The sequence below is a fragment of the Rhinolophus ferrumequinum genome, chromosome 7 (genome assembly GCF_004115265.2).
Source record: "Rhinolophus ferrumequinum isolate MPI-CBG mRhiFer1 chromosome 7, mRhiFer1_v1.p, whole genome shotgun sequence".
Lineage (NCBI taxonomy): Eukaryota > Metazoa > Chordata > Mammalia > Chiroptera > Rhinolophidae > Rhinolophus > Rhinolophus ferrumequinum.
In genome coordinates this window covers 9,741,864-9,760,334 of record NC_046290.1, presented here as the reverse complement: position 1 = coordinate 9,760,334, position 18,471 = coordinate 9,741,864, and the positions used below count along the sequence as shown (strand labels likewise).

The 18,471-nt window shown below is 49.3% G+C and overlaps 1 protein-coding gene across 1 annotated transcript in view; it reads right to left on the bottom strand.

Moving 5' to 3' along the window:
- Positions 1 to 16,549: 16,549 nt before the first annotated feature.
- The window catches only part of OTULIN (OTU deubiquitinase with linear linkage specificity), a 28,708-nt gene continuing 26,786 nt past the window's right edge, over positions 16,550 to 18,471 (bottom strand). Inside the window, exon 7 of the mRNA XM_033110581.1 lies at positions 16,550 to 18,239. Within this exon, the coding sequence (XP_032966472.1) occupies positions 18,045 to 18,239 (195 nt within the window). The 3' untranslated portion in view covers positions 16,550 to 18,044. The remainder of the gene's footprint in view (positions 18,240 to 18,471) is intronic.

The window sequence follows — 18,471 nt, the reverse complement described above, 5'->3', positions numbered from 1 at the left end:
GGTTTTATGTAAAAACTCTCGGGCATACTGGGTATGCCCACTCAGGCGGGGACCTGGACATGGTCTCCGCCGTGGCTTTGTACAAACCAACAAAACAATTGACTTCAGGCCCCCGCTTCATGAAAACCCAGAAGTCCTAGCTGCCTTGTAGTCCAAGCGGTCCCCTCCTCTCACCTCCCTTGTACAATCTCCACTTGGAACCAAAGGACTGCAGCTGTGCCATCCATCACTTCTCGGCCACCACTGCCCAGCTGGCCACAGACTTCACCCTGTCCCTTTGCAGCTCTCTTAAGAATCCACAGGTTACAACTGGGCTTTCTTTGATTGGCTTCGCAGTGACATGGCTGTACAAAGAGAGGTGACCCCGGTGGCCTCCCACCGTGGAGTCAGCTGTCTGCTGCACACGTGCAGAGGGTCAGCGACAGGCTGCAGCCCGCAGTGGCCGTGCTCACCGAGGAATGATCTACGAAGGCGCTAGGCAGACGGATGGAAATGTCCTCTAGGAAGGTTTGGGAGCCACGGGAACAGCCAACGGACGCAAAGGGACGCTCGCGTTTCACCTTGCCGTCTGGATCTGAGTGAGCTCCCGCCTGCCCCGCCGTGTACATACCTGAGCTAACTCTTTAAAGTTGTCACAGAAGCGCATCTCCAAATGTCAGCATCCTTCCCCACGTCTTTCCCTGAAGGCTTGCTTTTCACTCACCTTTCCTGAAGATGGCACTAGAGCAAGGGAAATGGAGCACTCTAACTTTACATTTTAGTTTTTTTTAAGTGAACTGAAGCTTTAAGTCATAATCTAGCATTGTAATGCCAGGTTGCCATATCGTAACCTTTGAAGTAGATTTATTACCTGGTTCTGCCACTCTCAGTCATAACCATGCGGTACAGGTAATTCCAGGTACACTCCCCTCTCACGCCACAAGATAAAAAAAAGCAAGACATTTTATAAACAATATCAGAGTCACTATGTGATATTCCCTGAGACGACACATTTGAAAACCATTTAGTGCAGTATATTTTTCTAAGTTTTGGAAAGCGGGTTTTTCTTTTAAAAAAAAAAATTATGGACACAGTTCAGCAAATTCTTGATTTCGTTGAAATTCCTAGACTGAAAGAACCTAAACACAAAAGTATTTTAAAGATATAAATATATACTGTATATGTTATGTAATTTATTTTAGGCTATAATACATTTCCTATTTTCGCATTTTCAATAAAATGTCTCTAATACAATACAGTGATTGCTTGTGTGTCAACATACCTGCAGTTGAAAAGAACTGTATCGATGAACGTTGTATCTTACTTTCAGCAGTTTTACAGTCTGTCGTTTGTACATACATGTAAGGATCAGTAAATGACAGAACTATTTTTTATCATGGATAATGGGTATAAATGGGTCAGCTGGTGTACACAGTAATGGGAATGGAAGTACATGCTAGAAGGGCAAACGAGAAAGAAAAAGGCAAGTCTTTTGTGCTCATTGTTTTCAGTGCTGTATAGTCCTATTGTTCCTCATAGGAAAAAAGAATGTAAGGGCATCAAGTCAACCGTGAGCAGAACAGGGCTGTATTCACATTTCGGGACACCCAGTGACCCTCGGGGGCGCACCCCAGGGATGGGGAACAAATCCTGTGTGTGTGTGTGTGTGTGTGTGTGTGTGTGTGTGTGTGTGTGTGTTGAAAATTAAGATAAATAGCTTTAGGAGTGGTTTCAGGAACAGATCTGAGAAAATGGGGGGAAAATCTAATTGTATCAGCTTTTTTTTAAAGTAATGACTAGAAAATGAAACAGCAGTATTTTTTTTTTTACACATGTGACTATTTCGTGCTGTGGGGTTGGAGCTCAAAGATAAAACTGAGAAAGCCAATTCTTTCCATCAGGGAAAGAAACTCACTAGGCAACTAGAACATGTTATTATAACTTCAGATGCCCGTTCGGTGATAAAAGTTCACAGACTATAGTATTTTGGTAGAATTTTGGAGAACACAGGAAGCAGCCCCCAGACCCAAGCCGTAACGCAGCCGTGCTTGTGCAGGATGTTTCCAAGAAGTACCCAACCCCTTGCAAACTTCCTTCACTCAGGCTGCTTACATCACAGCCTGACACACACACACACACACACACACGCACACACACGCACACCTTAACTTCTGAAGCAAAACCTCTTGCTGGCAGATTCTTCGGCATCTGTTCTAACCAGCGTATGTGGGAAAGGAGGCCAAACCCGAGAAGTGGGGAAAGCTTCTTCCCACTTTTCAGCGTAAGGAGGGGTCCTCCTTAGACTTGCTGACCAAAGACATGTTCCCCCAACACAGGTTGGTTTGTGCCATTATTTTTATTGCAAGTTGCTCAGCTGATACATGTATTTGGAAGGCCACCATGCCCGCGAGCGTCGCATGTCCAGGACCATGGAAAGACTGGACGTGACTTTCTCAATGTGGAGGAACTGCGTATAGACAAATAGACTCCAAAATGGTTGGGGCATAAAGGCATTTTTAATTGAAATGCTGAGAAGTGAATTGGGGCAGCTGAAAGCAGTCTTTCTACTGACACTGAGGGTTTTCTCAGCACAAGCCCAGGTCTGAGCAGCTCCTTTTGTGGCCTGTTTTTTTGAGGGGTATCATGCGGGGGTCTCAGCTCCTGCTCCCCACATAAGAACACAGGACATGGTGAGGCCAAAAAGGAACACCCACAGGGCCATAGATAGGGGAGTCATGCCACCATATTCTCGCTGGCGGCTGGGCTGGAGACACAGGAAGCAGGAGCCACACTATCCGCAACCTGCCGCCACTTGTCTCTGCCAACCAACCTCACTTGCTAACTGCAATCTGCCTCTCTGCAATCTGCAATCCACACTCCGCCACGCCACCACGCCACCATCTTCTTGCTAGCCCCCATTTGCTGCTAGCATAGCCACAGCTGTTACATTGGCCACTGCTTACAGCTGACGGCCATCTAGCCACAGCTGAAGGCCATCCAATCACATTCATGGCCATTTACTACCTGAGTGAGCACCTTTCCACGTGACGCCGAGAGCCTGGAAACTGCACTCCTGGCTATGTCCCCACAAGGGGCATATTCGAGGTCTCTTTCATTATTATTTTTCTTTCTCCCTGGCCTGTGCTGGTATTAGGAGCCTTGCACTCCCCTCAGCTGAGGCAGTCAGTCGCCAGTCATCGGTCGGCCACTCACAGCAGCTCTCGTCGGCTGCCGGCCACTCACGCTGGCCACCGGCCACTCACGCTGGCCACCGGCCACTCATGCTGGCCACCGGCCACTCATGGCGGCACCCGGTAGCCCACAGCAGCACACGGCAGCCCACGGCAGCCCACGCCAACCTCCGCCCAGCTCTCTGTTGTTCACAGTCTTACCTGTAGAGGGCACAGCCTACTGGCCCATGTGGGAATCGAACCGGCGGCCTTCGGTGTTAGGAGCAGGGTGCTCCAACTGCCTGAGCTACTGGGCCGGCTCTCAAGGTCTGTCTTAAACATGCAGCTACCTTTGCTCTGCCTCCATCAAACGGGATCTCAGTGGCCCTGGACATCAATGAGACACCCAAGAATTGAGCAGAAAGCATCAGGTGAGTCTTGCTCCAGGAAAGTTGGTAGGGTTGGACCTGCTGGCTGTGTGGCTCAGGGCATGCCAAGAGGTGTACACATTGGCAGGAGCCCGTCACCTGTTTGAAATTCTTTCACTTGGGCACGGAAAGCCACTGGTCATGCCCCTCGCTGCCTGTGTTGGGCTCGTCTTGTGCCAAAGGTCCTGTCTTCTCCTGGTTTGTGTTGTGTTTTAGCACTAGCAGGTGACTTGGCTTTGGAAATGTCCACAGATGGCTGGTATGTTTCACAAGTGGAAACTGTTGGTGCTGGTTTAAGGCATACTGGATGGGGCCAGTGAGGCTTCTCTATCGTAGTAAATGCACTTTATTTTCCACTCTTTGAGTCTTCCCAATAAATAGCCTTGGGAGGTGCAGGGGTGTAGGAGGCCATCGAGGAAGGAGGCCTGGGGGCTCCACTGTGGTCCTGCTCCACCTGGACGTTCTCCAGACCCCAGGGTGCTTCCCAACCAGGGGCCAGCTCTGCCGCCCCTTTTGGATCAAGTAGCCTTTTCTGGATCTCTCTCGGGGTTGGGACAGTCATTACATCCCCAAATACCAGAAGTCATTCAATATTTTAAAGGAGTGAAGAAAGTCAACAGTGCCCGCCACTCCACTCCTAATGGTCCTTCATTTGGGGGTCTTATGGGAAGGAAGGGGTTGGGGTGAGGAACTTTTTAATACCCTTCATTTCCAGAAACATGATGATACAAAGATTCAGTGGTCCTCTGGCTGGATTTTTTATTTTTTTTACTTCCAACTGAAGTGGGAGAAGGAGAACCTTTGTTGAAAAATAGAAAGTATTTATATTGTAATTAAATTACATTATCCTGAGAAATAGTTTCTTGTATTTAAAAATCTTTCTCGTTCAGTAACTTTTTTTTAAAAGATTTTATTGGGGAAGGGGAACAGGACTTTATTGGGGAACAGTGTATTTCCAGGACTTCTTTCTATTGGGGAACAGTGGTGTGTTTTTTCCAGGACTCATCAGCTCCATCCAAGTCAACTTGTCCTTTCAGTCTTAGTTGTGGAGGGCGCAGCTCAGCTCCAGGTCCAGTCACCATTGTTAGTTGCAGGGGACGCAGCCCACCATCCCTTGTGGGAGTCGAACCAGCAACCTTATGATTTAGAACCTGCACTCCAACCAACTGAGCCATCCGGGAGCTCAGCGGCAGCTCATTGATTTCATTCTAGTTGCAGAGGGCACAGCTCGCTGGCCCATGTGGGAATCGAACCGGCAGACTTGTTGCCCAGAGCTTGCGCTTTAACCAACTGAGCCACCCGTCCGCCTCTAGTTCAGTAAATCTTGAGGCAGACTAGTGCCCAGGACAGCATGTACCAGTGTGCACCAACTAGCTGTGGTTTCCGGTCTCTCACTTTGCAGGTGAGCTGCCCTCTAACGATGATGCCTCCAATCGCAGCCATACACAGCCCAGGAAAAGGGGGCCGTCGCTGTTTGAAGTCTGGCCATTTTTTTCTTTCATTTTTCATAACCAAAATTGTGATGGGCAGGGCTTTACCAGACGTGGTGATCTGTACGTTTTGAGACATCTGCTTTGCACATACATCCGATTCCTGAAAACCGGCTTGCCTCCTGCAAACAGCCACCCTCACACACAGCTATTTCATAAAAAGCATGTTTTTGAGTGGCGTGTTTCATAAACATTTGAGACGCTCCTCCGTGTGGTTATTTTGAGTATTTCTGTCACTTGAAGCAACAAAACACCATGTGATTCATCAGCTGCTCTAACCAGGCGTAAAACAGGGTGTTGGGAACATCAGGAGACAAAGGCAGGCAGGGTCCCTGTAAGGCTATGCGTCTACAATGAACCACACTCATGCTCAGAAGGAGAGCAATTGTATTATGGAATCCAAATAACCCACTCCGAAGTCAGGAAAGGCGTAACAAATTATGTAGTCTGCTGTCTGATCTCAAACGGGAAAACTAATGAAGAGGTGGTGAGATCATTTTATGTTGACCTTTTTCTTCTCAAGAGGCGAAACTATTAGGTGTTGCTGTCTCTGCTAAGAATACCAAAGGTGGGCCTCCTAAGTCATTTTGCTTTATCACCTTTGTCAAGTCCAAGTGTTTCCGGAAGAGTATTTTTGTCTGCTTCATTAGTAATCAACCAGAGTCTTTAAAAGACTGCACAAGATACCTGCACTTCTACGGCTGGCGGTCAGCTACACATCGCATCAGCACGTTTCTTACAGGGTACCTCGTTTCAGGTTAGGTTAGGGAACTTAAAGTGCACTTCTCTAGCAAAACTTGACGTTGGCTCCTGCAGTCCATGGAAAAGAAAAGCGCACAAGATAGGAAACCCCTCTCTCTCCAGAAGTACACATGGTCTCTTCGGGTTAAAGAAGAGGGAAGGTGGAGCCAGACCAGCCAAAAACAGGTGTACCATTCGTTCACTGGCTTCATGGAAATTCAGTGGCATGTGGAAACCGGTCATGCCTCTCAGATTTAAAGGCAGAGGTTCTTCAGCCATGAACTGGGGATGAGAAATGGTGCCCTTGGAGTTGGGAACCATTACAGCCAGGTGGACTCTGGTGCCTTGGGGCATGGGGCCATGAACACAGGGGACCCCCAGTTTGGACGAACCTGCTACTGAGCAGAGTTCAAATCGCCCTGGTTCAACAAAGGAGGTACAGGGTCCATAGCCACACCAGCAGGGACCACTCACCGTGACGCAGGCCCATTCCCCCAGGGGTGTCCCACCCACAAGGCTGTGGGGCAAATACACAATTCCTTGGATCTAAGGAGATGTGTGGTTTGCTTAGTGATGTATTGAGAGGACAAAGATCTAAGGCTGGAATGGCCAAGGAGCTAGTTGCAGAGCTTCAGAAATCTTGACAGAGCCCCACACGAGAGTCTATTCCAGACCGAGAAGCCTAGGCTCATTCATTTCGAGGGGAGCTCTCGTGCTGGAGGCCGTGCGCCCCTCTCCGGCCTCATGTTGGTCACCTGTACAATGAGAGACCTGGGCCATTATTGCTAAAGCTCCTTCCTGGGCCAACGTTCTATGTGTGATCCAGGATTTAGAACATGGTACGGGATCCTGCAATGGAAAAATAAAATCACCTCATTCTTCATTTCAGATCTGATCAGCAGCAGTGATCCGGATTTTTTCCTAATAAAATTAAGTCTGCTGGGAGTCGTTATTGTACCTGTGCTGTGGCTGTCAGTTTACAGGCGCTTCTGTGTCACATCAAAACTGTGGGTTTAATTTAAACTGTTGAAATCCATCACATTAAAATATTTGTGTCACCTTTGACTAAACTTGACTGCAGAGGTCAATGTATGTTGCATTTAAACAAGTGGTGTGTGTGTTCTTTAACAGATGTAAGTTTTTGCATTGTTAAGTGCATTTTTATGTGCTTTTCCTTTTTAAATTTTTTGGGGGGATTTGTGCTCAGATGTTGTCCAATAGCTTTCATACTCTAATTTTAGTTTAAGTAAAGCTTCCACAGTTGGCATACAATTGAAATTGCTTTCAGTTTCTTGATTTTCTTATTCTAACCATCAGCCTATTTACTCACCCCCCAAATTATGTGGTTTCCGAATTCTGACTAGTTTCTTTTTTCTGTCAAACACACATGAGATATTAAAATTGTGCCCTTTGCCTTGGGTTCTAAAACCTCTCATTACTGGGATAGTTCTCTAAATAATTAGGTCTTATTTAAATACGACCTAATTCTTCAAACTTTATTCTGTCTGAAAAGGAACTTTTATTTCCCCATAACTAACATAATATTTGGAAGTACGTCTCTGAAGCCCCGCTTCTAAAACAGGGACACCAAACTCAGGCGTTAGGAAAGCCAGAGGAGCAGAACCCGAAAACCCCTCCTGCCCCCATAGAATAGATTCTTGTTACGTCTTTGTGTGATAAGCAAAACTCTTCTTTAAAACGTAATGTCGTAACCTCAAAGAAGGATGGCTCTCCTTTTTTGACCCTCCCATGAGAGTATATGGAGAAACTGTCTTAACACTCCTGTGATTGAGGATGGCAGCACGCTACTGATTTGTTTGTGATCGTGTCTTTTCTTCTGAGCTCCGCACTGCTGGTCTTGGAGTTAAAATCCTAGATCTCAGAGCCGCCTCCACCGAGCTCCCCTTTCACTGCCCCTAATGCTGCCAAGCTTTTGAAGTCTAAGAGGTCATCCTTCTTCCCACCCACGGCATGGGGGCTACGGCAGGTCTTCCTGCCCAGCTGTTCTGTCAGGATGCGCTGGGCCCCAAATCGTTCCTTTTCCCCGGGGGAGGGGTACTACCGTGAGGATGAACGTGCACCCCTCCTGTGCTTCCTCTTCACGTCCCAGATGAATCACATTATCACCCACCCAGAAACCTACTCCAGGACACCCCCAGCCCCCACCAGCGGGGTTCCCATAACCCCCACCATCCCCCTGCATACATCCCCCAATACCTCTTACAGTGTTTCCCCCAAAACAATACCGGGTCTTATATTACGTTTTGCTCCAAAAGACGCTTTAGGGCTTATGTTCAGGGGATGTCATCCTGAAAAACCATGCTAGGGCTTATCTTCCGGTTAGGTCTTATTTTCAGGGAAACATGGTACTTCCATCCCTCCCTCTGCACCCTCTTTACTCCCACTGGCTTAGCTCAGGAGCTCTTGGGTGCTTTGAATCCAAAGACCAAAACAGAACAAACACAATTATCAGTAAACTTTCCATGACACCACACACCTGAAAAGCTTCCATCTGATCCACGTAAAAAGCTCTGTTGCTCTGATGGAGCGACTGAGGGAAGCTGGTTGTGGTCCGCTTGTGTCCCCCAGCCCCTGGGCCCTGTTAGGAGGGAGGTTTGCAAGTCCTCGCACGATAGAGTCAAAACGCGATTTCTCCACCATGCCTGGCAACGCCGCGTCCTAACTCAGCTCTGTTCTGCCTTTCCCCCACACGCTACCCCTGCCCAGATTTCAGCAGGCTTCCTCAGCTGCAACTGTGTTTCTAACGCTATTTAATTCCACCTTTGGAAAATAAAGATGCCCCAAGCCCAGGCCACAGGCCGGCTCCCACCTTTGTTGGGAATCTAGTTCTACAAGTTCCCACTCCCGTGACTTAATGTGGGCCTGTTTCCAATTCCAAACGCTCATCCCCAGGCTGCTCTCCCAGCCCTGACTTGCTCCCGAGCTACAGACCAGTCACCTCCCAACAGCTCCGTAGAGGGGTCCCCGAGGGGCCTTGGCCCCAAGCCTCCCCGCACAGTTCTCCCCCACCCCCCGTACTTGCTCCTGGCTAGATGAATCACCCACCAGAAAGCTACTCCACGCCCCACCCCACCCCCCTCAGCAAGTCCCTAAACGCCTAGTCTGTCTCCCTTCTGTCCCTCCCTCTGTCCTCTGTAGTCCCACTGTCTTAGCTCAGGTGTTCCTGGTCACCTGGGGCCTGAATGCTACAGGAGCCTTCTCCAGGCTCACGTGTCCTACTGGACTATGATGTAAATGATGCCTCCTGGAGTTTTGCAGTGCACAACCCACACAACCATCCCAGCAGTCTGACCACCTGCTTTTCTAGGCTAGCCCTTCCTCTCACTCTAGACACTGGGTTGCTGCAAGGAGGGCCTCACACTTCCCTGGGTGGGCACCAGGCTGAGCCTGGGCTACAGGTAGTAAACAAGCACCCAGCCAGGAAAGAGGAGGCGGCTAACACCCAATAAGAAGGAGCAACACAAAATGGGGGCCCCTGCTGGCGCCAGCCTCCTACTCCAGGCATCTTAACACCTGGCCCCTTTGCAAAACCTATTCTGACGCCTTTGTCCTCACCCACCATGAGGGCACAGAAGGACCAACAGCAGACATCTAAGGAAGAGAATCTGTAGAGATGGTTTCTTTGCAAAGGAGCCCGTCCCTCCCCAGGAATGTGTGCATATGTGTGTATGTGGAGGGGGGCGTCCCCCAATACCCTAAGCCTGGTGATAGGGCCCTTCAGGAGACACTCAGCTTGAAATGGGCCCCTACTGTGGTGGGGACTCGGTGTTGGGGTGTCTGACTCACCCGTCAAATCTGACGGAAGAGGGGACACTGAGGCTGGCTGGCACATGCCCACGTGGACAGGGCAGAACGTGCTGTTCCCATGAAGCAGACCTGGGCCACACAGATGAACACGTGACCTGGGGAGCCTTAGGTCCCGAGGGGGTAAACAGAAGACAGGAGCCGGAGGTATCACTGGATTCCTAGGAGCGGCAAAGGAGGAAGAGGAGGCTCACCGGACAGAGCCCCAGCCACGGCAAGGGAACTGCCGCCGAGAGGTTGTGAGCTGGCAGCAGTAGGTGGGGGCAGAAGGGTCTCCAAAGATGCCTGAAAGAACCCCAAGCAAGAACGACAGACAGAACTAAGCCCTGGCCAGGCCCAAGGGGGAGGACGGTTGGGGACAGAAACCATCAGGAGTAAGACCTTTGCTCCCCCTGCCTTCCCACTCTGCCTCCTTCCTCCTGACCCCAACTCCAGGGGGCCAGGAGGGACAGTGAGAAATCAGTCGTGGCTTTGACTCCTACTCGAGATGGGATACTCCACTTTTACAATTAGAATAGCACTGGCAACTTAAAATGATCATAAGATCTCTTTATTATCCAAGGGTGGTCAGAAAAGTTGTGGGATGCCCTGGGTTGAGTCTTCATCCAGGAGTCGGGGGAGAAGCTCCCCCACTGACTAACTCTCAAACGGTGAAGACAAAAGTAAAGTCGCTCTGTGATTCTACCCCTGGAGTCGTGCCAGGCCAGCTCATTTGCTCCAGATGCACGAGAGTTCTGCAAAGGTAGGGGAGGGCTGGAGGGCAGGGCTGGGCCAGCTCAGAACTGTGCCTGCCCAGAGCAGGAATTCTTCAGTCAATGAATGAAGGCATTCACACCTTCTAGGGTCACCTGCACATCAACCCTCCCTCCTGCGGCTTCTCATCGCCAAGCCCCTCTTCTTGTGGACAATGGTCGAGCCCTCCAGGAACCAAGATAATCTGAGCCAGTTCTGGACCCAAAGGGCTCAGCATGGATGCCTGATCACCTCTTTGTCAGTCTTCTCTTCCAGATGTCCGCACCCCTAAATTCCTTTGTGAAATACAAATAGGGAAACCAAGAATACACTCCCATAGGAGCCTAGTTAGAAACTGGGACAGACAGGCAAAGGACAGGAGCAGATGGCGCCCAGAAAATGATCCACAAGTGACTTCTACAAACGCAAACAGGCTCAGCCTTGCTCAAGTAAAGGAATGCGAACTGGAAATCCAACCACCAACCCAGCAAAGATCAAAGAGTTTGACAGAGCTCTGCATTAGCAGGGCCCAGGGAGACCCCGGATTCATCCTCTCGGGTGGGAACGCCAAGCAATGGTGCCTCTTCAGAGGACAATTGGGCAAGATATTTTTGCACACGTTCAACTAAGGAAAGAGTCATGTCATGGGCCAAGAACATGAAAAAGCAAAGCAGGAAACAAATACAAGTGACCGACAAAATATCTAGGAAAAATGTTCACCCTTCCTAGAATCAAAAGCCAATTAAAACTAGACGTCTTTTCTGTGTGTGCTGAATTGTCCGAATTCAAACTCAAATGACCCCTCGTGTCATCTAGGGGACAACAAAGCAGACTCTCAGTACTAGCTCGTGAGAGGGAAATTCCTGCAACTTTTTTTGGAGGGTAGTTTGGAAATTTGTTCAAGAGCCTTAAACATGTTCAGAGATGCATAAAAAGATTCACGAGGAAGAAGACTCGTTGTAGCACTACTTGGCATTGTGAAAACTGGAAACACACAATAGTATTAATTATATAAGGTTTCTTAGTGCCTCAACATGTAGCACAAGTAGGATGTGACCACTGAATAAACCGACAACTACTGTGGTGCTTTTTACCTTCTCTGCGTTCTGACATTTTGAGGCATGCCATCTCCTAAATGAACAGCACATCAGGACAGCTTTTCGTCTGCCCTCAGCTGCATCCTAGTTCTTGATTTGGGAGATGGCACTGCAGTATTTAGAAGGCACTGTGCTAGGCCATCAAATGTCCTCAACAGTCACAGTGAATGTGACGTAGCAGCACGGGTCGCCAAACGTCCCAGCCATGTTGCGAGGGTGGAGGGAGGGAAGAAGAATCGCCCATCAGCTCCAGGGAGTTGAGGGGTGCTGTCACCCAGGGCTTGCTACCTCGCCAACAGCCAAATCTATTCTGCCTCTTGGCGGCTGTGCTGGGGGCCGCAAGTCTGGGATCAACCTCCAGATCTCGCAAGTCAGAAGCTCCTTCATTACCAGGCCACTCACACTGAACCCAGACAAGAGGCGGGGGGGGGGGGGGGGGTAGGAGGCATGGGGAGGGGAGACTAAAAAATTTAGAGAAACTGCAGGAAGAACGCCCAGGTTTTGAGCGAGACAGAGATGGTAAGCGGGGATGTACTGTATAAATATACTTTTTACACACACACATCACGGTTGGTATTTTCTTGAGCATTATAGTAAAAATATTGCTAAGGGCTTCCCGAGGACTCACAGCTGGGACCTGTTTTTATCTACACTTCCTTGGGTAGGGGGAGGCCACGGAGAAGACCTGCCAGGAACACTGCCCTCAGAAGTGGGAATACCCTATTTAGACTTGTGGAGGGGGAAAGTGGATTTATATCTAAAATTTAGTTTATTAACCCAACTGAATGGGGCAGTGAGGAAGAAAGCAGTTTGTTGGCGTGTGTCACAGGAAGGTCTTTTTGCTGCCCATTACCAAGCTGGCCCTGCTTTCTCACGGACGCCCAGCGCCTAACCAGGGGCTTCTCCATGCAGCCGGCACCATGTTCCAAGACTGCCGGGCTCAGTACTCCACTGACAGGCAGGCAGGCAGGCCTCCCTGGCTCACCCCCCACCCCCCGCCCCGGGACGCCTTTGCAAGCCCACTGTCTCCCCTTCAGACAACTAACTTCTTCCGTGGTGACGGGACACAGGCACCGCGCACAGGTCCTTGCTATCACACTCCTGGGTGCATTTCCATCCGCCGAACGGCTCGGTCTGCGTGGTTCATGGACACCTATGAAGGCTGCAGGCACCGCAGGCCTGTCCTCTGCAAACCCCCAGGAAGGCTGGGTCTGGGCTGTGGCTGCAGCTTTGCAGGGCTAGGGGATCCTTCTCGAAGCCTCTGGTAAACGCTTGCACCTCACTTCACCCCCAGCCCCACCCAAGACAGACTGTGTGGGAGACGGAGACGGAGACGGAGGGAGCTCATCACTGGCCCGAGCTCACCCTGAGAGCAGGTGACGGGCCTGGTCCTGAACTCAGATCCAAGGTCAGAACGAGGCGCTTAAATCTGGGGAGCACGTCCTGTGGGTTTGGCACCGTAGTCACGGGGTATCACAGGCCTGTCATGGGGGTGCTGGAAAATTAAAGCATTGGACCCCAATGTCCCAAAGTCCTCAAAGACAGGCATTTAATCACAGCAACACAGCCAGGCTTCTGAGTTTTCAGTTTCTCAGTTTATTTTTAGTTATTTGTTTTTACAAACCTCAGTGGCCAGGTTTGCTAAAGGGGATCAGCAGCAAAGCCCCGAGTCATCTGGGCCTCTGACCATGAATATGACAAGACTCAACGAGTCAGAGGGAATTCCACCCCACCTCCCCTCCACTTGCCTCCCCAGCCAGGCATCGGGCTGCGGACACAGGTGGGAAGCAAGGCCCCGAACTGAGCCAGCCAGGGTCATGTTTTCCAGGGCAGTGGAATTTTGTGACAAATGTTGACATGCTACAGTGTAAACACAGGAGACTGGGCTGAACAAGCCAAGAGGAGCAGGGCCAGGTTCACACGGCGTGTTCCCTGCTGCTCTCCCTTCCCAGCTCGGACTGCTGGGGGGGACACCACCCTCAGGGCGGCCACCGAGGTTTCCTCCTCAAAATCACAATACACAAAGTTAGAAGCTGCTAAAGTGCAGGTGACAATACCAAACATTTTTATAAAAGTAAGGGAAATGAGAAGGGAACTCAGTAAACAGTCATCTTGGCTTTGTTCCCGTTTCGAAATACTCAGAATAGTTACTGTGGAAGGGGTACCATATTTCAGCACCATTTATGTGAACACAGAGCAAGGTATTTTCAATATATAAAGCTCTTAAAATTAAGTATAAAACATTATTTTGAAGTTCATAATTAAGCTCAACCACTGGGGAAATGACTGCCAAGACAGTGGACATTTCAAGTCCCGGATCTTTTCCTTATATTACCTGTTTTGGCAATTTCATTCTTCACCAGAGTTACACCCAAGAAATCAACACAAGACTGAGATAAACTCCACTCAGTGTCCTCCAGTCTGGCTATCAATGAGCATTCAAAATATTTAAATATGCAGGTGGCCATAAGGCCTGGGAACAGAGACGTATACAACAAATCGTTTGTCGGTAGGACATCTCAATACAATTAATATACTGATTTCCAGGCTTAATGGCCACTCTGTATAGTTTCATTATACATGCTAACCCATTCCACCCTCCCAGTCATAAATCTCAATTTACCATGAAAAAAACACAAAAGGGACAACTCACCTCCACCCTCCCAAATTCTGCTGGGGCCCCTGCTGTGGGACCTCCTGCATGTAAGAAAGTCACAATGTGAATGCAGACCAGCACGCGCACTTACATACATGCACACACAATGCACGCACACATGCACTCGCACACACATACACGCCCTTCCTGGGCATGGCGAGCCCACCTTTGCCCCCAATGCTACTGTCACCAGGGGTGGTGGGCAGCCAAACCACTTGAGCTTTGTGCTTTTCATGGCCCCAAGTTATAAAATGAACTCCTCAAGTACTAACCATCAGCTGTCCATCTTTATTCTCTGCACCCCTGGGCAATGCCTCCCTGGTCTGCACCCCCTCAGAAGAGACCACCACCGAGCTTCCCCGGAGAGTTCAGCATTAAATATTATACTGCTGCTACATGGGAACTTGATACATTTTAGAGAAGGAATTGGCAGAATCACACACAGAAGTCCTCTCACTCCTTCAGATTTTTATCCTTTTATAACTTAAGCCCAGGAGGTCTGTGGGGCATCTGTTGTTTTAAGTGGCATTTTGATCTAAAATCAGTTCCTTTTTCTTCAGTTCACTTCTAACAGTTCCTTGGGCCGCTTTTAAATTATTTGACATCGTGCCCTGCCTTTGGCTAAGCTATTTGGGGACTCTAGGCCTCTCAGACATTTCAGATTCACGTCACACCCACTGAGGGCTTCCGTTTTTACTGTTTTTTAAGTAGTGACAGATCTTTTTAAAAAAGGCATTTATTTTTATGTATTCCTACAAGTGAGATGCCCTGGAGCTTTCTACTTCTGGGAATACTTTCTGGCCTTCAAAGGGAGTACCTGCAAGGTACTGCTCAACAGAGAGGCAAGAAAGTCATCTAACTATATTTTAACAAAAGGAAGGAGACACAGCCAGGAAGTCTATCTGGGTCCTACATAGACGCCGGGATGGTAACATCACTTCAGGCGACACAGATTTTACAGCCATTTCTGCAAGATCTTCAAGAGCCAGACTATGAACTCATAGGTGAAATGGTACCTTGGGGTGAGGGTGCGGGGCAGGTGGAAGAACCACCTCTGAAAAACAACAACAGAAAACAAGTACGTAACAACCGAGGAAGGCTGTTCTTGCCACAGAGCTGTTACACCCATGTGGCCTAAGATTTTACCTGGTAGGCTCTAGAATTGGAGGGGAAAAGACTGATGAAAGGATGCAAAAGGCGATGTCTGTTTTCCTCAATCAAAGAAAAACTTCATCAGGCATGAAATGACTCCATAACAGTCTAATAAAAGTGCAAATGGCTACATAAGGAAAGCAGGTCGATCCCGTTCTGTGCATTTGAAACATTTTCAGATATGCCGTATTCTAAGGAAGAGAAACTGTAAACACTGCAGATCAAATTCCAGCTACGTGAATTTGGTAAGTGATGGTCAGCCATGCACTGACCTCTTGCTCACGCTGCCATCACGGCTCCGTGCGAACAGTGAAGTTAGTGGATGCTGTGTATGAAGAAGCAGCTGAGGTGAGGTGGGAAACCAGGAAGTTCTGAAGGAGCCATGTTAATTCCATGGAACTTGTTCTTTTAGTTTTAAGTGCACCTTAAGTCAGTTCAAAGGTGGGAGTCATGCCTGCTTTAGGTGGAGGTCATGGTTCTGCCGAGACCATGGGGTCCAAAACCTCTGACCTGGGCAATCAGTTCTGGGTCAGAAAGTGAGCACAGTATGGCTCCCACTACCCTCCTTCTAGAACACTCCCACTACACGTCTTCTAGAACACCACCACTGGAGAGATCCCTCCAAGCAGATGACCCTCCCGAATCCATTTTGGTCTCAACACAATTTCCATTCTGCTCATGTCACCCGATCAACCCAAGACCAGGGGTGAGAAATGGAATTAGGACTCCGGACAAGTGGAGCTGCATGTTCCAACACAGACGTGGCATTTTAACGGTTGGCCAATCATCTGTATTTCCTGAGGTGCTGCTCCATTGAAAGCTTTCCTCTCTGATGCTATGATCCCTCTCAGCCTGGAAGACACAGTCAGAGAGCAGAGGATAATAAGGCCTCGGGACAGAAAACAAACTAAACTCACCCTTCTCAATTTTTACCAATGTGGTGATTCAGACCACGATTTCTGCACACACTCCACCAATGTCACACACAGGGACAAGAGAAACGCATGAAATGTAAACAATTAAGTTGCCCAGAAGTCCAGTTCAAGTCCACTGAGATTAGAACAGTTTCCAAATGCAAAGACAGACGATCATCAGTGTCATCATGAGTTAATATTAAATTCAATAGTGGGGACGAACCAGCAGTCAGATGGACAGACCCCTACTGCTTGGTACAACCTAAATGTGTGAAGTTGTGCTTTTAAAACTGTTCAAGAATGAAGAGCAGGTATGCGCTGTTACAAGTTACAAATACTACATGACACATCAAAGCCAACAAGAAGCCATTATTATTACTTTAATGTGGCGTCCAGGCACCACCGCATTTCACAGTGAGAAACACAAGCCTCCCCAATGGGTTCACACACATTTGGAGCGGAATTTGATTTGATGAGTCAGCACCTACCAAAACGTGGTGACTATTACTGACGAGGTAAAGGGGGAAATACTAATGTAACAGTCGGCATAGTTTTGTGTCCTCTGAGCTTTCTCAGCTAAGAATTTTTATTTTTAAGTGAAAGCAAAACTTCTATTTTCAAAAAAGATTTGCCCCTCTGGAAAAAAACAGGTTAGGTAGCTTATAAATTTTATTAAATTGGACCAAATAAAGATTTTAATTATTCTAAAATAAAGCTCGGCACATCAGAGCAACAGCCCTCCACAGGTGCTGACACAGTCCTAAAGACGCGTGTGGCTCCTGTGACAGGTCCATCCACGGTGCACGCCCCCGTGGACGCCGCAGGCCCAGCGCAGACCACGCTCGGCCAGGCTGCCTTGTCCCTACCGGAGCCACTGCAGGCCACGGCTCACCACCAGGGACACCACGCTCTTGGGCGTCCCAAAGCAAAGCAAGGGCAGCGCCGCTCAGCCCAACTTCTGCACTCAGCTCTAGCAAGCTTACTTCTGGGAAACCGGACCGTCTGCTGCCCATCCCCTGCCGGCAGGTGAGTTACATGAATCTGGCACTGGAAACACCCTGAAAACAAACAGCGTGAAAAGGGCACGAAAAGCCTGGATGCAGCTCCTCCCACCCCGAGCCCAGAGGGGCGCCTGAAGTCACTTGGCCTGGGCCGCCTCCTCTAAGAGCATGGGTCTCAGCCGGGTTCTGGCTGCAGAGGCTGAGTCTATGGCACTGGGGGACGGACAGCCCCGCAGACGGCACCACGTGCACCCAGCGCCACAGCTGCTGTGTCCACGACCTCGGCACTTGTCACGTTCTCAAAGAGCAAGGATTTCCAGGTGCAGCTCCTTCTCCAGACTTTAAATAACTCACTTTTGGACCCAGTTCTTTACCTTCTATTACATAACCTGTTTACAATATGCAAATCCAAAGCACTGCTTGGTGAGACTACCAGAGGATGTTCTGACTGTGCCAGAAACAGACTCCATCCCAGAATTAGCCCACACACGCAGACTGCGTGGAAGCGCAGTACGGGGACCCCATACCACCAAAACAAACAAACAAAAATTACTATCTTAAAAAAAAAAAGCCAGTTTACTTTTGGAGAAAGTTTGATTTGAGATATAAAGAACATTATTCCTCTCCAAAGTGAGTCTCCTGAAACGAAACTGTCTGTTTTATGGAAAGGATGTAGTTTGTACCTTCCCACAGGCGTGCTCTGAAGGCCACACTAAAACACTGCATCATAGCTGACGGGAAACTTGCTGAACGCTTATTATCAAAAGCTGGTCTTCAGAACCTCCCAGCCTGGCTCACGGGGCCCGAGCGGGCCCAGAAGTGGACCTAGGAGGCCGCGGCCAGGCCGTGCAGGCGTGCGTCACAGACTCGTCTCCTCACACACTCGGACGGGGACGTTGTAATGCCGGTCGTCCTCGGCGATCAGGGTCACCACCGGCCAGTCCCTGGGCGGGTCTGTGGGGTAGACGGTGATGAACTCCTCGGTGCTGTACTTGGAGAGCCGGTACACCTGGATGGTGTGGCGCACGGCGTAGGCGAGGAGGAACATTTCCACCTGCGGGAAGAGCAGCAGGGATGCGGAGGGCAGCCACACGGGAGCAGCCACGCGCCGCCCTCCATGCCAGGTGTCCCAGCCGAGCGCAGTGCGATACCCACACCTTCTTCTTCCCCGCGGGTCCAGCCCCAGTCCTTTCTCACCTGGTCGTTATAAACAAGCAGATCACCAGGACAATGAATCCTATGTCCGATGAGGGACTTGTATGAGAATTTATGAAGAGCTCTCATAC